This window comes from Anopheles merus, unplaced genomic scaffold, assembly GCF_017562075.2.
Source record: "Anopheles merus strain MAF unplaced genomic scaffold, AmerM5.1 LNR4000449, whole genome shotgun sequence".
Taxonomy (NCBI): Eukaryota; Metazoa; Arthropoda; class Insecta; order Diptera; family Culicidae; genus Anopheles; species Anopheles merus.
The window spans coordinates 1-20,070 of NW_024428029.1; the positions used below are offsets into that span (position 1 = coordinate 1).

At 42.8% G+C, this 20,070-nt stretch overlaps 2 protein-coding genes across 2 annotated transcripts; both read left to right on the forward strand.

Annotated features, from left to right (window-relative positions):
* Window positions 1-797: 797 nt before the first annotated feature.
* Window positions 798-12,427, forward strand: LOC121602428 (LIM homeobox transcription factor 1-beta-like). Its single transcript, XM_041931191.1, has 5 exons — window positions 798-956; window positions 1,123-2,198; window positions 10,320-10,524; window positions 11,052-11,854; window positions 11,925-12,427. The coding sequence occupies exons 2-5, from the start codon at window positions 2,084-2,086 to the stop codon at window positions 12,272-12,274; spliced, it is 1,473 nt and encodes a 490-aa protein (XP_041787125.1). The 5' UTR covers window positions 798-956; window positions 1,123-2,083; the 3' UTR covers window positions 12,275-12,427.
* Window positions 12,428-13,030: 603 nt separating this feature from the next.
* On the forward strand, window positions 13,031-19,377 carry LOC121602429. Its single transcript, XM_041931192.1, has 2 exons — window positions 13,031-14,853; window positions 18,880-19,377. Exons 1-2 carry the CDS (start codon window positions 14,422-14,424, stop codon window positions 18,895-18,897), a joined length of 450 nt encoding a protein of 149 aa, XP_041787126.1. The 5' UTR covers window positions 13,031-14,421; the 3' UTR covers window positions 18,898-19,377.
* The last annotated feature ends 693 nt before the right edge of the window (window positions 19,378-20,070 follow it).

Sequence of the window (20,070 nt, forward strand, 5' to 3'; positions counted from 1 at the left end):
ATACATAAAACAAACAGCGAATATCCCTTCATTGTGTAAACTAAACTTGTGTAACTAAAGTAACTACTTACTATTTAACTACTACTACTTTAGCTAACTTTTTATAACAGTTGGAAACGTCTGAAATGCGCTCAAACCAAATAAAATATAACAAACATCAAACTGCCTCAATGGCTCCAAACACTAGCTCCAACAACAACTCATCAGCGCTTTGATCGCCCGGCCATTACGATTTACTATCCCGTTGATAGCTTTGTACAACAGATCTCTGGTGTGTAAATATGAATACGGTACATATTTTTGTTTACCATAAGAGTATTGAAGAATTTTCTATATACTTATCAGTAGTGTAAAAGTCTACTAGAGACACAATTCATTAGCTTTTGCTTATTTATTATCATATTTTATTTAAAAAATAAATTTTAATTTAACTGTATTTAGAATATAAACTACAAGTATTCGAATTATTTCAATATCCTTTCAAATTGTAATTATTGTTGTACGCGATCATGCCGACCCTATAAAGGGTTTCGAGAATCATTCAGTAACACGCAGCCGCATAGTCAGTCCTTGCTACAGTAGGGTGATCCATACAGGGCTTGAACCCATGACAGACATGTTGTAAATCACGTTAGTTGACGACTGCACCACGGGATCGACCTTAATTACCATGAGATTTATAACATGCTTTTCTTCTTAACTTTTTTAAACTTATTCACAATTCAGTCGAGTGATGGATTACCTATCTAATCTAGTAAGCTTGAATCGATTCCATGTCAGTTTGCACTCATGTCAAAACAGTGCAATTTACTATATCAAGAAATCAAATGAAAATTTTTAAGTTACAAATTATTTGTTTTTTATTTGTGTTATTTGTGAACCTAACGTCACTTTCGTTTGCGCTTGTCTGTTTGTCATTACGTTTAACAATTTAATCTCTGGCAAATGCACCGAAAGTACGGTTTCATATTTACGCACCTTAAATGGTCAATGTTTACCCCAGTACCCCTCACTACTGATATAGAAAGGGTCGTTTTTCTTTTTCTTCCTTACTATTGACATCTGCACCATTCCTCAAAACAGGCGTGGCTACGTCTTGCTTTCTTCTCTTTCTTCTTTTAGGTTAGGTATGCGGCTTACCTGATTTTTCTTCGCAACGCCACCATCGTACCACTGCACATGCGCCATTCTTTCGACAATCAACGAGCGAATGCACTGCTTCTTGTGCCAGCTGCACTTCTTTGGCCGCACCACTACGAACACAGTCGGAAGTCAGAATCGATTTATCGATGAAATCGACGTGTACTGTGTACGCTAGCGTAAGGGACAACGTTCACATCCCTACCGAAACACACCGAAACACACAGCAAGCGTCTCCTTCCCCTTCTTCCAGCGTATGGTGGCGGGAACTCGGCGCCCTTGTTTTCCACCCTTAAACCATTCATCAGCTGGGAGAGTGTGATGAGAGTGGACAGAACGTGCGTTTTTTTTTCTCTCCAACACATACACACACAGACAGACACACACGTGCGCAGAGTGAAAAAGCATGGACGGGATGGTAGCTTACGCGTTGCCAAAGGGACCAGTTTACTGACGGATGCACAGCCACCGTTCGAAGCGGTCGCACATGCGTTTTGTCGTTCGCACCGTTCAGACGTGTCTGCGCCCGCGGAAGTGACAGTAGTGTACGAACAGTGACCCACGAAAACATCGCCACGCCAGAATACATCGATCCGGCACGCGCCGTACGCATCATCCAGAGCTCGTATCGGGATACGGTGTTCGATTTTGAATGTGTTGAAAAATGTTGTACGAAATCGATCGGAAAATGGTGAACACCGTGCTATGAAAGATATGCACAACCCAAGATTGTGTGTTTCAATATTGCATATTTCGAATCGTTTCTTTGTCCGTGTGTGATAAAAGTGTACGTGCAAATTTTATGTGCAACTCCGTGCCGAAGCTTACGAACAGCCCAAACGCAAACCTCAATGACCATATCGTAGAGCTAGTGAAAATTTGACGCACCCGAAAACGAATGCCGATCTGAAGTGAGCAAACACACACGTGACCAACTGCAAACATGCTGGAGTTTTACCATAATCTCAACATTAACACCGGTCTGCCTCCTGCGGCACCAAATGCCGACACTAATTTAAAGGATAATAATAGCATGCTGGACGGTAACGAACGGGCAGGTAAGTGGCATAGACAGCCGACTGCGAAGGGAATGGGAAAGGGTGGACTGAACCGTGATTGAATCGTGTGTTCGTGGTGCATGCTCCGTATGTTACAATGTCAGTGGTCATCATGCATATTGCCAACAGACTTAGTTACTGGTCAAGATTGCTATTACATGAACAGTATCCGATGTTCAAGTTTTACCGTGCATGTCACGTGCAATAGCAAAAATATAACAAAAAGAACGATGATTAAGGAGAATCTTCTCTCTCTCTCTTCACTATTGGAAAGGCGTCCGTTTGTGGTCTAGGATTGCCAAGCCCTTTTGAAAAACTGCTTCGTGGACTACAATTTGATTCGTAATATGTTGTTCAATACTACGAATGATGGGAAAAAATACACGTCCGTCGATGCACAAGTTAACGCATTTAGGCTACAGTATAGTATTTTATGTTTAAATTAAAATATTAATAATAACAAAATTATCAAAAATGAAAGAGTACTAAAGCACTATGAATGCCTTTTTATTTTAATAATAGCATCATTTAACAGCTAGCCGGCAGATTGCAATTAAAGTATAACATTAAAGCAAGTAAAACAAATTTATACAAATACCTTAACCTTTTTCAATATAATCATGGGATCAAATCTTATTAAAATTAGCTATACTATTTGTCTTATTTATATTTATTTTTAGAAAAAACTACATACTTACCAAAGCTGAGCAAAAAGTTTACTGAGCAGCCAGTATAAATAAACAATTTCACAGTACAGGGCGCATTATGGTTTGAATTTAATTATAAATTTAAATTTATTTATTTATTTATTTGCGTTTTCAATATTTTTTAGAGTATCTTTGCATAATTAGTTTCAAAACGTTTTTTTAAGTAAGTGCAGACATACGTTATTTAATTGGTTCCATCTTTCGTCAGCGTTATGAGAATTCGCGTTGTTTTAGGCACGGAATTCCACCATTTATAAATTGCAGTAAAGATAAATTATTCACAAAAATAAATCATTCTCACTAATCTTATTTTTATTTAGCGCAACACCCATTATCGATCTTGACCTGCCTTTGCAACTAATAGCCTTCGCTATCAGTGACTTATGTATTACCCATAGCAGGATAGTCAATCCTACGTATCTGGAGACATACTACATACGGGGCTTGAACCCATGACGGTCAGCAAACCAATAGCATTTATGAAATATACATGATATTTTAAATACACCTGGCGTAGGATTTTTTCACCCCCAAAACCACAAAAACAACTTCTAAATGCTCATTGCATACCCTCAAGGGTGGTTAACAGTGCTGAACGAAGGGACACGAAATGTATTCCAAATCTTTTGCTCGATTCACTTATATAGAGCTGTACGTCATACAGCTTTGAACGAATAACCAATACATGTAGACTTTTGTGGGATGCTTTAGCCCATTAAAATAGAGATAAATTTAGGTAACCCTCCTTTTTTGCTATCTTTTGTAATTTTCCACACTTTTTTTTACTAAAAATGATGTAACCAGGAAAACCTCGAAATTGGTCGTTTGGATGGTTTCTTTTCGTTTAGTTTATTTTACGATTTAAGGTCGCACATTTAAAAAAAAAACAATAGCTCAAGCCTTATTACAGTTTATTACTGTATTCTACCGGCATGATACAATCGTAGAAGCGTAATATACAATCACGGCATTTAAAATTTATTATTAACTATAGTAACTTATTATTATTATTATTTACTATTAACTCTTAACGAAAAAAAACGCAAACGTTACGAAGCCAAAACGCAAGCACAATCTCAATCGATGGATCGATAGGTTCGGAAATATTTGCACATGGGTAAACACAAGCCCCACATGCAAGCCGCCCCTGCACCTATAGCAAAGGCTACCAAGTTTTCAAACAACTAAAAAATCATATTCTCCAACCAACACCAATAGCCTCGATTTACATGTTCCCGCTCATTCTCCCTAGCAAAACGGGTTAGCCGGGCTTTTCCACCCCAAAAAGGTGGTTTACATCATCTTCCCGCCTTCTCGGATTGTCTTCTCGTACCGTCGACGGGGAAGGCGCATGCGAACAACTTCAAGCAAGCGAAATGAAAGAGAAAGAGATAATTTTCATTTTGTGAAAGTAAGATGCCTTAGCATGGAAAGGAAAAAAAGAGAACAGAGACTACTAGTAGGAAGGATATCTTTTAATCAATTCCAAGCTTTGGTCTACGGGACGCCATTTTTCGAGCACCCCGCTCTACAGAGTTGGTCGAGTGGTCGAGAAGGAACTCTCGTGCTCCTTTTCTTCACAGATCAGTCGTACAGCCATGTGGTCGAATCCGGTGGGAGTTGTTTGCACGGTAAAGCTCTGGTAGCAAGACCACTTTAACCTTCTCTCGGCCCTTGAGCTCAGTCGTCTAAAGCCTTCCTTTGATGATCTTCAGCCAAATTTCCTATCACGAGCACACGCCGCCACAAGGCCATTAGCAAAACCGGCCACCTTAACACTTACCTCGCCCGCACATCCAAGACGCAACTGAAGTAGACGCATTTCGCTCGAGTGCCTTCGGTTTCGTGCCTTGCGGAAGTGCTGCGTAGAGTGTGGGAAAAGTACGGCTCGTTGCCAATGGGAGCATTTCAGGGAAAATAATACCATTCGCCGAGAAAGTTAACACTTCACCGAAACATTAACTTCTACGGCCAACGGCGCCGGCTTGGCTTCGGCTCTCAGCTGGGAATAAAGTGCTCAACCGAACTTAACCAATCCTTACTATCCTCGAAAAGCCACAAAGCTAAGTCCGATCGGACATCCTGAATGGATGGATGGATTGTGATTCCGGCCTCTTAGCTTCCCCCCCCCCCCCTCAACTCAACCCCCAAAAATGCCCCGAAAAGCGGAAACCCGGTGGGCGATACGGAAAACTTTATCCACCGCTAGTAATATGGGCATTGGAATGGGGCTGGAATCGTAATCGATATTCTCGGTTCGTTGGGTTAAAGTTAAGAAGCACCACTCCAAACGCGGTTGCAGCTCAAGACGACGGTCTTTGCGCTTGGTGGGCTACTGGCAGGACGGTACGCTTTACACACTTCAATATTCGGCCAAATTTGTTCGCGTGACCGCTCAATCGAGTAGCTGCCCCGCAGCTTTTGTGGCAGTGGTATTGGTGGCAAGTGGGGCAGACTAAAAATATCGCTGGGCTTTATCGGTTCCTATGTAAAATGAGCCTTTCGAAGGTGCTTAAAGCGTTGTATATGATTGTTGGTTCAAAGGTGGCTTTAATACTCATGGCTACGCGTATAAATTAGGAGAGGTGTCGACACAAATTGATGGAATTTCCTTAAGTCCTAAAAGGAAACTATGAAACTATCTTAAATTAAAGCTTATTTTTCAATTACAGTTGCTACAAGCATTAAAGTTAAACGAATAATCATGTTGTCATTTTAACGTGACTTTTACTTTATCACTTTCCAACAAGAACGATTCCCATTTACCAGCGATTCAAAGCATCTATAAAAGCACAGTCTGTTCCCAAATTACGCGATTCTCGATTTAAGCAGATTCGATGACATGCGGTTTTCTAAATTTGACAGATTAAACAGATCAAATGTGAAACCAATACAATTTGCTTCAAGAACTGTCCAATGCAGTATAAATAGCTTGCTAATAAATTTAATCCACTTAAAAGCCAAAAATATCAAAATTTTCTGCATGTATTGTATCCAATTTACCATTTATTTAGTGTATAAAAGTACTTAAAAGCCAAAAATATCAAAATTTTGCATGTATTGTATCCAATTTACCATTTATTTAGTGTATAAAAGTACTAAATCTAATCAAAAATACCGAGTAATCAATTGTATTATGGCCGAAAACCGCGAAATTTGACATACGCAGATATTCAAGTTACGCAGATTCCAAGGGAACGTACAAACCGCGTATCTCGGGAACAGACTGTACAAGGATTCTTTTTTCATATATTTTACTTTTAGCCAAATATGTTTACCTAACCATCGCTGGATCTACTCTATGCTGCATTTGGCTTAAGAAATGTATGCTCTTGAATTGTTTATTTATTGCTTTGCATCAGCACTTTTCAATTTTTTGTTAAATGTTTCCAATTGTATACTTTCATTAAATTAATAATTATTCGTACCTTAACCCTTAACAATTACCACGTAAATATTACATAAAGTTTCACACTAACAAGTAATAATATAGAAATCAATCACAGCAAAGAAAATTGTATTTGTAATATCAAAATTTACCAAAAAAAAGCATCATTACAAAAAGTTTATCTCCTTTTTTAGGCTAATCGATAAACATATTACAGGTGCAAAGAGATAAACAATTACAGGAATTTTATCATCATACAACACACCTCGCGGGAATCAAAACATATGATCGTGATATTGATTAGTCAAATACAATCGCACACACACACATACAAACAAAAACACTTGTTATAAAAACTAGACAGAAAAGATAGCGAAGTAGAGTAGAAAAAACCGCGCTTTCACCTCATCGTACTATATCGTACGGCTGCCTTCCTTCCTTTTGTCGCGTTGTGTGCCTGTTTGGTATGATTTATGCATGATTTATTGTTATTGTACATTCGGGTCCTGCAGTTTTTTGCCCTCTGCCCCCTGCTTTCTCTCGGCAAACAGAGCGCCAGCCATACCGTAGTACCGAACCAATTTGCGGAACATATCAATTCACGCGTAGGGAGCGACCGAACAACCACGTTTCCCAACAGCTGATAAGCGTTAAGCACAATATTACAGCCTATGCGCGTACAACCTTCCACATTGTTTGCATATTCGCCGTCGGTAAATAATGTTCACGATGGAATGTTACGAACAACCTAGTAACACGTACATTTTGTCTAAGAATTGTACATTGATCGTATAATATTTTTTCATCATTTCATTGCGTTTTTTGAACCTTTTTATAACAAATCAATTAAGCAATTTGGCGTACGACCGTTCGAAATAAAACACAAAGGAATAAATAATATTAAGATATTGAAATTGATCGTAAAGAGCCATTGTCGAAAAAGTATCCATCAGAGGAAATCTTTTCTTCACTGCTTCATTTTAATGGCTTTCTTGCTTTGCAACAAACGTCCTTTTCTTGCGTTTAAGTAATATTTTATTGCACCATTCAAAATTCATCACTTTCACCCCACACCCCAACCCACACGTCCAACAAATGCATGCCGTTGCTTACACTGACGCTTTCTTGCTTTAACAGAAAAACCGTTCCTCCCACCTTGGGCGTCCACCATTTGAGGTGAAAAATTACCGCACACTCATAATTTACAAGCTGTTGATAAATGACTGATCGTCAAGCCCCATATAAATGCCCAAAAAAAAAACACACACACACACACACACACACACAGAGGGAACTATCAAGCAATGAAATCAGGTTGTACAGGACGATACAGCGACTGTAAATCCAAAGGACAAAGTGAGAAATGTACATGAAAAAGCGGAAAAACAAAACAGAAACCCAAACATTCGTTGGTATTTGTCATTCCAAAGCAAAAGTTTTCTGATTGAGCATAAGCTCGGAGGTCATTCGAATGATGGCTCCCCGCGTCCTCCCACTAACGCCTACCACTCTCCCCCGCCCCCCTCCTCCACCAGCGGACTGGTTGCCGCACTAAAACGTGACGAATTTATTGCCGTTTGCTATTGCTGCACTTAAGCCCCCATATACGCTGGGCTTCGGGTATGGCGATTACTATTTGTTTATGCACTTGAGCGTATTCCCTTGCCTTTCTTTCGCAATGGCTCCAACATTATAATTTTCCTTTCCAGTCAAACTGTCCAACTATTTATGCTCATGTCATATTGATGTATTTTAGGGGCACTGAAGTTAAACCGTTGTTAAAGTAAATCTGTCATCTGCAATCGATTAACGCACAGATTAACATACATGAGATTCTACATTTAAAGAACATATCATAATCCAAAATGTATAATTAATAATTGAACTTTTCAGATAGATACATTTGAACAACTATTTTGAATCTTTAGAACATAAAGTAATGCGTTATTGTGTCCATATTAAAATTACAACCACACATAGGATTACTATTTCATGATTATATCAGATTTTATCATATATTTTTCAACAGTAAGCGTCCTTTAAGGCCGGTCTCGTAGTACAGTCGTCAACTCGTGCGACTTAACAACATGCCCGTCATGGGTTCAATCCCCAAATGGACCGTGCCGCCATACGCGTAGGACTGACTATCCTGCTATGGGGGGAAATCAATTAGTCACTGAAAGCCAAACCCACAAGTGGTGCAGGCAGGCCTTGCCCGACAACGGTTGTTGAGCCAAAGAAGAATAAGAAGAAGCGTCCTTTAAGTCAAAGAAATGCACAGAAACATGATTAAAATATTTAAAATTAACATTTTAATTGGTTACAACAATAAATTCCACCGTATACTTTACAACAGTGATTCCGATTGAATCTTTCAAGTATTTTACAGTAAGTAATGTATAGCTTTTCATGAAGAACTACCTCATGCATCATGATTCCAAAGAGGTCTTCTATAAATTACGTAACGGTCGTATGAATGAAGCTAGTATACGGTGTTAAGCCCGGGTTAAACCCAGGCTTCAGTGCGAGTGAAATTGAACGTGAAATTTTGGGGTCTTCTGCTATATTTCATTGCATATTGTTGGGTAATTTTAGTGAAAATAGAATTCTTTTATTTAGGAATATGTTGTTGTGTTGTCTGCCCTACGTTGTGTTCTGTACCATGCGGTTTCCAATCTGACACTTCCCAAACAGCCGTCTTCCTACCTTTGACACTTCGTTCGTTAAGGCCCGTGTCTGTGCTCCATCGGATGCGATTTTATCGGAAGGCCTGTCAAAATTTTATATGGGATTTGACAGATAACGTCGGACGTGCGATTTCGTCGTACGACGGAATCAAAAAATTTTGATTTCGTCGGACGCCGCATCCGATTTTATCTGTCAAACTAAATGTGTGGTGTTTTGTAGGAACAATCTCAACTTAATTTTTCATAATCGTTATATTATTAAAATCATCCAAATAATCGCAATATTATACGAAAAAGCGTTTGACAGCACGTGCGATAAAATCGCATGCGATGGAGCACAGACACGGGCCTAAATGTCATTAAGTTCGTTAATATTTTGAATTCGCTAACTTTGACGGTTGATCGTTAAATATTCCCCACACATATTAATCAGGATATGGCTTATCGTACACCAAAAGAAGGGAAAACCCAACTAATTAGACCATAATTGTGATAAAATAATAAATTAAATGCATTCCCTTGTGTAATTCCAACAATGCATTCAATGCATTCCAACATTATTTGCACCGTAAACAAAGCGGGAAATCACCAGGAAATGAATTTTATTCATTATATCAATATGTTTTACAGTCTTAATATTCGGGAAATTGAATATTCTATTCGAATATTCTAAAAAAAACTAAATTTAACGTTCACTTCCACGCAAGGTCTAAATCAACCATTACAAATAAAAAGAAGTGGAATCCAACTGTGCTTGGTGTACTTGGTGGTTAAATATGTTATCATAAATTTGAAATCCATACAAAAATCCATGGTAATTTTATTAATCAAAAGAATTGATTAAACAAGGACCCATATCTGTCAAAAAAGTCTTAATTAAAGTCTTCGAAAGTTCACGAAATTGTATGATTTGAGCTCATTTCGGGGCTGACCCACCAGCTTGGGGCGATATCGAAAGCACAGAAATGCAACAGCCTGTTATGTGCTGGTCTTATGCGTTCACATCCGCTCCGAAAATAACACCACGGCTGCTAGTTTCCATAACGCTTCCGCCGTTCATGCAACCAACACCTATCAACCGCCGCAGCCGACGGGATTTCTAACCTGGAGGCAACCAAGGGTGGAATAGGTCAACAGAGGAAAGCTAACCTAGGCCTGGTACTATTTCAGGCAATTATTTTTGCGAGGAAATCATTCAAATGTGCATGCAACTGGGAAACGTTTTATAAGTGTTAATACACTACAAACATATTTTAATGCACCTAACACAACTTTTTATAGCACAATTGTAAAGCTTCGATGGTTAACGCTTCTCCAATGCAAATCTTTTGTTTTGCAGATATCGTCGGTACAATCAAGAGCGAAAAAACGCAGGAAATATGTGAAGGATGTGGACAAAAGATAAAGGATCGCTACTTCATGAAGCTCTCCCCGGACCAGTTCTGGCACGAGCAGTGCCTTCTCTGCTGTATATGCCGCATACAGCTCAGCCAAACGTGCTACACCAAAAACACCAAGGTCTATTGCAAGGATGATTATTATAGGTGAGTTTTCACAGGAAAAGACAGTTAGAAACAGTTGATATAGGAACATGCTGCGTATGGATGGTATTTGTAGAACAAAAAGACCAGCCAAAACGTTTGCCCCGAACGTCATGTTTCACACCCCACAAAATCCTACGTACACATTGGGCTATCAATGATAGAAATCAATGGTGCTGCGGTGTCAGCTTTTGCTCAATCAACAGCAAACAGTCCCTCTTCGCTTGTACCGGCTGTTCGGATCACGAGAAATCCAGTAGAACCCGTTTTTTCATCGGCAAACTTCAGACAGACAGACGAATTCGTGGGCTTTTGTCACCTTGCCTGGGTGGTCCATGCCCAACGGGTATCCCACGATCGCCCTAGCAATTCCATCCGGTGGTACTGGTTTCTCAGTCGGCGACGAGGTCGTTAGTTTGATAAAATTCCTGCCCTTTATTTCTGCATGACACAGCCCGCCAACCCACTAGGTCTGATACTAGCAGCTTTCCACACGAAATTAATATTTTTGGCCTCCCTATATTTCATAGGATTTTCGGTGTGTCATCCGTGCATCAGCAGAACCAGCAGCATCACCAGCAGCATGGCCAGCAGCCGCAGCAACACCAGCGCGACTGTTACGGCTGTGGCGAACGTATCGCGCCGAGCGAGATGGTGATGCGAGCGAAACATCTCGTCTACCATCTGCACTGCTTCCTGTGCTACACCTGCAACCGGCCGCTCCAGAAAGGCGAACCGTTCTCCATCCGTGCCGGCAAGCTAATCTGTCAGCATGATCTGGAGAAAGATTTCTACGGTTCCGCGGCCGCAGCAGCGGCATCTGCGGCTGCAGCGGCAGCAGCCGCCATGCATCACCTCCACGGTGGAGCTGGAGCGGGACTGGGGCCACATCTGCCACCGGCCGCCCACCTCTACGGGGACGGCGATGACTACCTGCTCGACGACGGACTGCGAACGCGGGACGGACGACGCGGACCGAAGCGTCCGCGCACGATCCTCACCTCGGCCCAGCGCCGCCAGTTTAAGGCGTCGTTCGACGTGTCGCCCAAACCGTGCCGCAAGGTCAGGGAGGCGCTAGCAAAAGACACCGGCCTGTCGGTACGAGTCGTGCAGGTGTGGTTCCAGAACCAGCGCGCCAAGATGAAGAAGATCTCGCGCAAATCCAAAGCGAACGCCAACGGTGCGACCGATGGCGAGAAAAACCATTCGGACAAGGAGGACAAATCAATCAAGCTGGAATCGCCGAGCAGCGACCACAGCCACTATCTCGGACTGGACAGCTCGTACAGCTCTTCCAGCCAACCGTTGAATCCAAACCTGCCCTACTCGCCCGGTAAGTGTCCCTCAAGCGTTCACAGGCTTGTTGTATGTAGTCATATACTAATGATGCCTTACCATTACAGACTTCCCCGACAATTCCGATGCCAGCCTGTGCAGTTCGGACATTTCGCTCGACGAAAGCTTCGACAACGTGGACGAGGCAACGTCCGACACGATGTCGCTGCAAAACCTGGACCTACAGCCTAACCTGCACAGCAACGGTGTGATGGGGGGTGGTGGAGGAGGGCAGGGCCCTACCTGTTCCGGTCCCGGGCTGCACGGAGGTGGCGGTGGTCCACAGCAACTAGTCAATCACAACAACAACACGATCGGCTCGATGATGGCGTCGAACATGGCGGGCAGCATTACGCACATCGATAAGCTCTACCTGATGCAAAACTCCTACTTCAACTCAGCGCAGATCGAACAATGACTGGGGCGGAATGGTTCTATTGCCGCATCAGTAGTTGGTAGATGAATTAGCACACCGAAACTAGTCAATCGATCGGAAGCAACATAAAAAAAATCGGACAATTTCCAGGCTAACAATGACAATGACTTCAAAGTCAGCTACTTGTAGACAACAGAACTGTTGCTTTCGGAACGGATTTCTTTCTTTATGAGATTGGTAGGTTTTAGTAATTTATTGTTGTTACGGAGTTTTAATTTCCCTTCCGGAAGCTCAGTTCAAAGACAAATAGAAGCATTTCACAATGACAGTCATCGATGGCTATGCAACATCCCGCAATGAAGCTAAACTGAATCCTAACAGCGCAATTGTGAAATATGTAAAAAACAAAGACAAAAACAATATTTCAAAAAAAACTACTTGATTGTTTGCTTTGTATTACTTATCGATGACGTATTTGTTTGAAAAAGGTATTTGTATTTGTTTTGCAGGTAAGCTCTAAAGTGTGTAATGTACATTTAGAGATCTTCCTCTGGCGCTTTTAGAAAATATATAAAAAAATATCTAAATATCTCAAAAAGTTGAAACTTTTAGTAGAGTCATTGGCCGATTCAATCGAATCTTCGAATCTATTATTGCATATTGTTGGGGAGTGCCCTCGTGTAGACGGCCTTACAGATGCAGATGCTGCATGGGCCTCCTTCTCTCAGGTGACAGGGACTGTCACCTAGAGACGAAGTGAGCACGAAGAGGTCACTCCCCCGCGAGCTGAGCCGAGAGATAGACGTGAGCGGGTCTCCGTCTAAGCATTTGTAGATTATAAGTTTTATTGTAATAGATATAAGTTTTATCACCTGAGACTGTATATGTTTTGTGTACCGTCAAGTCAAGTTGAGAACGTAGACATAACATCTGGTGACGAGTTTTAAAGTGATCGTGTTGTTTTGTGCCCGTCAAAAGCAACATTTGGAACCCGAGGTTACGTAGTGCGCGTCGTATTTATTTATTCGTGTACGTGCGTTCGCGTTCAGTGTTTTTAAAATACCACCGAGACGAAAAAGGGCTAGAATGAATAGCCAAGGCGACCAGGAGGCGGATGAGCAGCGTAGGCAGTCGCAGCAATGGTTTCAACACGCTTTGTCTCCAGGACCGGCAAATCCTGCTCCAGTGCCAGCGATGCCGCCATTTCAGATGCCAACAGCCGAGAATGGTGTACCGCCATCGCAAATCGCAGGAACGTCGGGTCATCAACCTACGCCGGGAACGTCGGATGTAATGTAAATCGTGCTGCAACTCCAAACGCAAATGAACAAATTACTTTTAATTCATCGTGAAGGTAATGTTTCACAACCACCGCTTGTATCATCACCAGCCCCAAACCACGAGCAAATTCTAGATGCGCTTTGTGGTCATATAAAAGAGTTTCGCTTCGATGAAGAGGAAAGGGTTACCTTCGCGAATTGGTTTTCTCGATACGAAGATTTATTCGCTAAGAACGCTTCGAAGCTCGATGATGCAGCAAATGTGCGGCTATTAATTCGGAAGTTGGGCAGTAGCGAGTACAACAGATACGCCAGTTTTATTTTGCCAAAACATGCTCGCGATTACACGTTCGACGAAACCGTAAAGAAACTCACAGCTCTTTTTGGCAGCAAAGAGTCCGTTTTGAGAAGACGTTATAAGTGTTTGAATACCACTAAAGCATATAGTGAGGATTATCTGTCCTTTGCTTGCCGGGTGAACAGAGCGTGTGTGGACTTTGAGGTTGGCAAAATAAGCGAAGAACAACTGAAGTGTCTCATCTTCGTGTGCGGGTTACGGAACGAAAGCGACGAAGAGATTCGTACTCGACTTCTTTCACTAATAGAAAACCGGCCGGAGATTGAAGATTTGAATTGAAGATTGAAGATTTAACGGAAGAGTGCCAACGCGTACTAAATTTGAAAATGGATAGCGCAATGATAGAAAAAACACCCATAGAAAAAGTGTGAGCAGTAGCAAAGAGCAATGATAGACAATATGGTAGAAGACAAAATGGTTACGATAGTATTCAACACACACAACAGCCAAATTATCAGTATGGCCGCGCTAGAAGCTGCTGGCTGTGTGGAGGCGACCATCATGCAATAAAGTGCAATCTTAAAAATTATAAATGCTCCATCTGCAACACTATGGGACACAAAGAAGGCTACTGTAGCTCGGCAATTCGTTGGAACGCGAGCAGAAGAAAAAGTGCGATCAGAAGCGTTACGATTATGGAAGTTGGAAGCGGGCGAGGAAGAAGCATCGATGTGCTGATAAATCGAACTAAGGTGAGAAAGATGGTGGATACCGGCGCAGACATAACCATCGCTTCATCGAGATTATGGCAACAGATGGGGGAACCAGTGTTGAAACCATCAACGATAATGGCAAGAACGGCATCGGGGGAGCAGCTGAATCTACTTGGGGAGTTTACTGCTAAAATTACACTAGCCCAACAACGCGAAGATTGTGTGATACGAGTGGCCTCGGAGAACCTCTCACTTTTTGGAAGAGATGCGATGGACATTTTCAACCTCTGGAACGTACCGCTGGCAACTGTTTGCAACCAACTGTCTTCGGTGAGCATGGGTTCTAACTATTTTAAAGATTTTGAAGATCTATTTTTAGATGAACCAGGATGCTGTAAGCAAGGAAGAATCCAGTAGGTCCTAAAAGAAGGCGCGATTGCAGTTATGAGGTAGATGAACCAGGATGCTGTAAGCAAGGAAGAATCCAGTAGGTCCTAAAAGAAGGCGCGATTCCAGTTTTTCGTCCTACGAGACCAGCTGTTAATGTAGAACTGGATCGGCTGGAGCGAGAGGGAATTATCACCCCCGTAGATTATTCGTCACCATGCGGCAGATCTTGGAGAAGATGGCTGAATACAGACACGACACATACCATCTCTTCATTGACTTCAAAGCCGCATATGATAGCATAGCCAGGGTAAAACTGTATGACGCTATGAGCTCTTTTGGAATCCCGGCCAAACTGATAAGGCTAGTTAGAATGACTATGACCAACGTCACATGCCAGGTGAGGGTGGATGGAAAACTCTCAGGACCTTTTGCTACCACCAAAGGTCTGCGCCAGGGGGACGGGCTTGCTTGTCTCTTATTCAACCTGGCGCTAGAGAGAGCCATCCGTGACTCGAGGGTGGAGACTACGGGAACCATCTTCTATAAGTCAACCCAGATCCTGGCATACGCTGATGATATAGACATCATTGGTCTGCGGCTCTCCTATGTAGCAGAAGCCTACCAAGGGATCGAGCAGGCGGCAGAGAACCTCGGATTGCAGATAAACGAGGCAAAGACCAAACTGATGGTGGCAACATCAGCGGGCCCGCCAACAAATAATCAGAATCTACGTAGGCGTGACGTGCAGATAGGTGAATGCACTTTTGAAGTCGTCCCACAATTCACCTATCTTGGGTCAAAGGTCAGCAACGACAACAGTATGGAAGCTGAGTTGCGCGCAAGGATGCTGGCTGCCAACCGGTCATTCTACAGCCTGAAAAAGCAGTTTACCTCAAAGAACCTGTCGCGACGGACGAAGCTGGGACTATATAGTACCTATATAGTACCAGTACTCACATACGCCTCTGAGACATGGACACTGTCCAAATCTGACGAAACCCTCTTAGCCGCGTTCGAGAGGAAGATGCTCAGAAGGATACTTGGCCCCGTATGTGTGGAAGGACAATGGAGGAGCCGCTATAATGACGAGCTATACGAGATGTACGGCGACCTCACTGTCGTACAGCGTATAAAGCTCGCCAGGCTCCGGTGGGCTGGCCATGTTATACGCATGGAAACGGACGACCCAGCCCGTAAAGTCTTTTTAGGCCGTCCACAAGGACAGAGGAGGCGTGGTAGGCCCAAATTGAGGTGGCAAGATGGCGTGGAGGCGTCCGCCATTAAGGCCGGGATAACGGACTGGCAGACGAAAGCGCGAGACCGTGAGCGGTTTCGGACACTCCTGAGGCAGGCCAAGACCGCAAAGCGGTTGTAGCGCCGGATAAGTAAGTAAGTAAGATTATTCGTCATGGGCCGCGCCTATTGTGGTAGTGCGCAAGGCCAACGGATCAATACGCATCTGTGGAGACTATTCTACGGGGCTGAACGATGCGTTGCAACCCCAGCAGTATCCGATTCCGCGCCCTGAAGACATTTTTACCGCATTAGGACAGTCGAAAATTTTTAGTCAGATAGACCTATCACCTATCAACATGCCCGTCATGGGTTCAAGCCCCAAATAGACCGTGCCGCCATACGTAGGACTGACTATCCTGCTATGGGGGAAATCAATAAGTCACTGAAAGCCAACCCCACAAGTGGGTTGGCAGGCCTTGACCGGCATCGGTTGTTGAGCCAAAGAAGAAGAAGAAGAAGACCTATCAGACGCTTTTCTCCAAGTAGAGGTAGAGGAAAATTGCCGCGAGCTCCTTACCGTGAATACCAATAGGGGTTTATATATGTACAATCGCCTTCCACCCGGTATAAAATCTGCGCCAGGGGCCTACCAGCAACTCATGGACACTATGTTGGCGGGATTGAATGATGTGGCCGCATATCTGGATGATATCGTAGTAGGTGGAGTTGATGAAACCACACACAGACAAAATCTGCGAGCAGTGTTTACCACACTGTGTGAGCATGGGTTTAAGATTAGACGAGAGAAATGTACGTTTATGAAAAAGGAGATAAAGTATTTAGGACATATTTTGGATCGTAACGGTTTGCGACCAGAACCTACTAAGGTTGAGGCTATACTCAAGATGCCGGCTCCAAAGCAGCTATCTGAGGTGCGATCCTTCTTAGGTGCAATCAATTTTTACGGTCGATTTGTACCACAAATGCGCAATCTGCGGTATCCCTTGGATGAGTTGTTGAAAAAGGAAGGGGCATTTCAGTGGACTCCTGAGTGTCAAAATGCTTTTCAAATGATCAGACGAATTTTAAAATCGGATCTACTTTTGACACATTACGATCCAACTAAAGAAATTATAGTAGCTGCTGATGCTTCTTCTGTAGGAGTCGGAGCGACGCTTAGTCATCGCATGGAGGATGGAACCTTGAAAGTAGTACAACACGCAGCAAGAGCATTGACAAAAGCAGAAATGAACTACAGTCAGCCAGATCGCGAGGGTTTAGCCGTGATATTTGCTGTTACAAAGTTCCAACGCATGATTTATGGGCGTAGATTCATGTTACAAACGGATCATGCTCCGCTGTTAAGAATTTTCAGTGCACGCGCAGGTATACCAATTTACACAGCAAATAGGCTCCAGAGTTGGGCTTTAACGTTGCTACAATATGATTTTAAAATCGAGTACGTGCCAACAGACAAATTTGGTAACGCTGATATATTGTCCCGACTGATAGAAGAACACGAGCACCCAGAAGAAGATTATGTTATAGCGAGCATCGAATTAGACAATGACATGAATGCTATTATAGATAACGTAACTAAAGCAATGCCGCTAACATATATCAATATTAGGGAAGCAACTAAAAGAGATCCTACGTTGACAAAAGTATCAAAGTACATTCAGGAAGGTTGGCCTCAGAGAAATTCAAACGACATAATGTTGAGAAGCTTCCAGGCACGAAGCGAAGCATTAAGCACACTTAGAGAATGCATCTTATTTGGAGAGCGATTGGTCGTTCCAGAAGCATTGCGTAGGAAATTTTTTAGACAACTACACCTTGGACACCCCGGAATACAGCGTATGAAGTCACTGGCGCGAAGCTATGTTTACTGGCCTGGTTTAGACTCGGAAATAGCTGAGTTAGTGAAGTCGTGTCCACAGTGCGCAGCAGCAGAAAATCTCCTCCACATAGTACGCCAATAGCCTGGCCCACTACGTCTGCTCCGTGGCAAAGAGTGCATGTGGATTATGCGGGACCAATCGATGGATTTTATTATCTCCTTGCAATCGATTCTTTTTCAAAGTGGCCAGAGATAGTGCAAACGACCAAAATCACGACTCAAGCAACGATTCGTATTTTACGTGGATTATTCGCAAGGCTGGGTATGCCGAATGTACTAGTTAGTGACAATGGCACTCAGTTCTCAAGTGCGGAATTTGGGGAATTCTATACCACCAACGGGATAGAACATATTAGAACCGCTCCTTACCACCCCCAGTCGAATGGACAGGCGGAACGATTCGTAGACTCTCTTAAGCGAGGGCTAAAGAAAATCAGCGAGGGAGGAGCATCGGCCCAAGAGTCACTGGACATTTTCTTATTGATGTATAGAAGCTCTCCAAATAGGCAGTTAGAAAACGGCAAACCACCAGCGGAACTGATGCTTGGGAGAAGAATGCGTACCTGCATGGAATTGCTTCGTATACCTCCCGAATCTGAACCAGAATCTCCCGTGCCTCAACAACGCGTTCGCTGTTTCAAACGAGGCGATTTGGTATACGCGAAGGTCAATGCACAAAACAAATGGAAATGGAAAAAAGGTGTTATAGAAGACAGGATGGGGAAGGTCATGTACGAAGTAGTCGATGAAGAAGGAAAAATATTTCGGTCACATATTAATCAGTTAAATCCTCGTTACACCAATTCTTATACCCTTGCAAATTCTTCCAGCACATACACACCGTTTAAACGTATGGTAACGTGGCTATAACCAGACCAGATCCGGCTCCAAATGTCTGCGCGCAACCGTCCGATTCGATACTAGCAAGCGCAGCAGCTACGTGCTCGCCAACACCGCAGGTTCCTTGTCCACCACCATCAAGAGAGATTGCCATACGTTCGGAAACATTCCCGGAAGACATGCATAGTGAGTCTGCGATGCCAGTGTAGCCTCTACGCCGTTCTTCCCGAACACGAAGATCGCCGCGTTGGATGCCTATGTACAAACCGTATTAAAGCAGGGGGGATGTTGGGGAGTGCCCTCGTGTAGACGGCCTTACAGATGCAGATGCTGCATGGGCCTCCTTCTCTCAGGTGACAGGGACTGTCACCTAGAGACGAAGTGAGCACGAAAAGGTCACTCCCCCACGAGCCGAGCCGAGAGATAGACGTGAGCGGGTCTCCGTCTAAGCATTTGTAGATTATAAGTTGTATTGTAATAGATATAAGTTTTATCACCTGAGACTGTATATGTTTTGTTTACCATCAAGTCAAGTTGAGAACGTAGACATAAGACATATGTGTAACATATGTGAACTAGTATCACCGATGTAATCTACACATCTCTGCATACAGTGATATGAAATACAGTTTGAGGATTTCATTATATTCACTTATTCCACCTCTCTACAAATTTGGATGATAGAGATATTCCCGGTTACACATTTACTTGCCTTTTTTTTGTTTTTTCGTTCATCACGTTGAATTACTAGCCCGGCTGAATGCATGTCAGCAAATCTGTTGGCATTTCCAGACAACTTTGAGACCATGTTTTTATATGAAATTAGAGCGCCTTACTCTCAAATGATCCAACAAACTCATCAGATTTAACGTTTTCTGACAGTGGAGGATTAACACGAGTAGAGACCCTAAGCGGTCACGCTAATGTTCCAATCCTACTCAAGTATCCAGCGACAAGCTTGATTGAGGAATTCTCATTCAATAAAATACTAAAAGGAAGTATTTTTTGTGAGTGTTGGACCTTGGAGCACTAAACGGCTACTTTTTTTTAGTTGTTGCGTGGTTTAAAAAGTTCTGTTTTAGCATCAGTGTAGGTTCAGGTCAAGTTCAAGCTGGACTCTTTCTTTAATAAATAATCGAAGTAAAGACTACAATTCGCCCAAGATTTCGCCTATCTCGGGT

Excerpts from the sequence above, each read along its gene's own strand:
- LOC121602429 (XM_041931192.1), top strand. The coding sequence starts at position 14,422 with ATGGGACACAAAGAAGGCTACTGTAGCTCGGCAATTCGTTGGAACGCG.
- LOC121602428 (XM_041931191.1), top strand. The coding sequence starts at position 2,084 with ATGCTGGAGTTTTACCATAATCTCAACATTAACACCGGTCTGCCTCCT. Across the intron at positions 2,199-10,319 it reads GGACGGTAACGAACGGGCAG|ATATCGTCGGTACAATCAAG; the intron begins GTAAGTGGCATA and ends TTTGTTTTGCAG. Across the intron at positions 11,855-11,924 it reads AAACCTGCCCTACTCGCCCG|ACTTCCCCGACAATTCCGAT; the intron begins GTAAGTGTCCCT and ends TTACCATTACAG.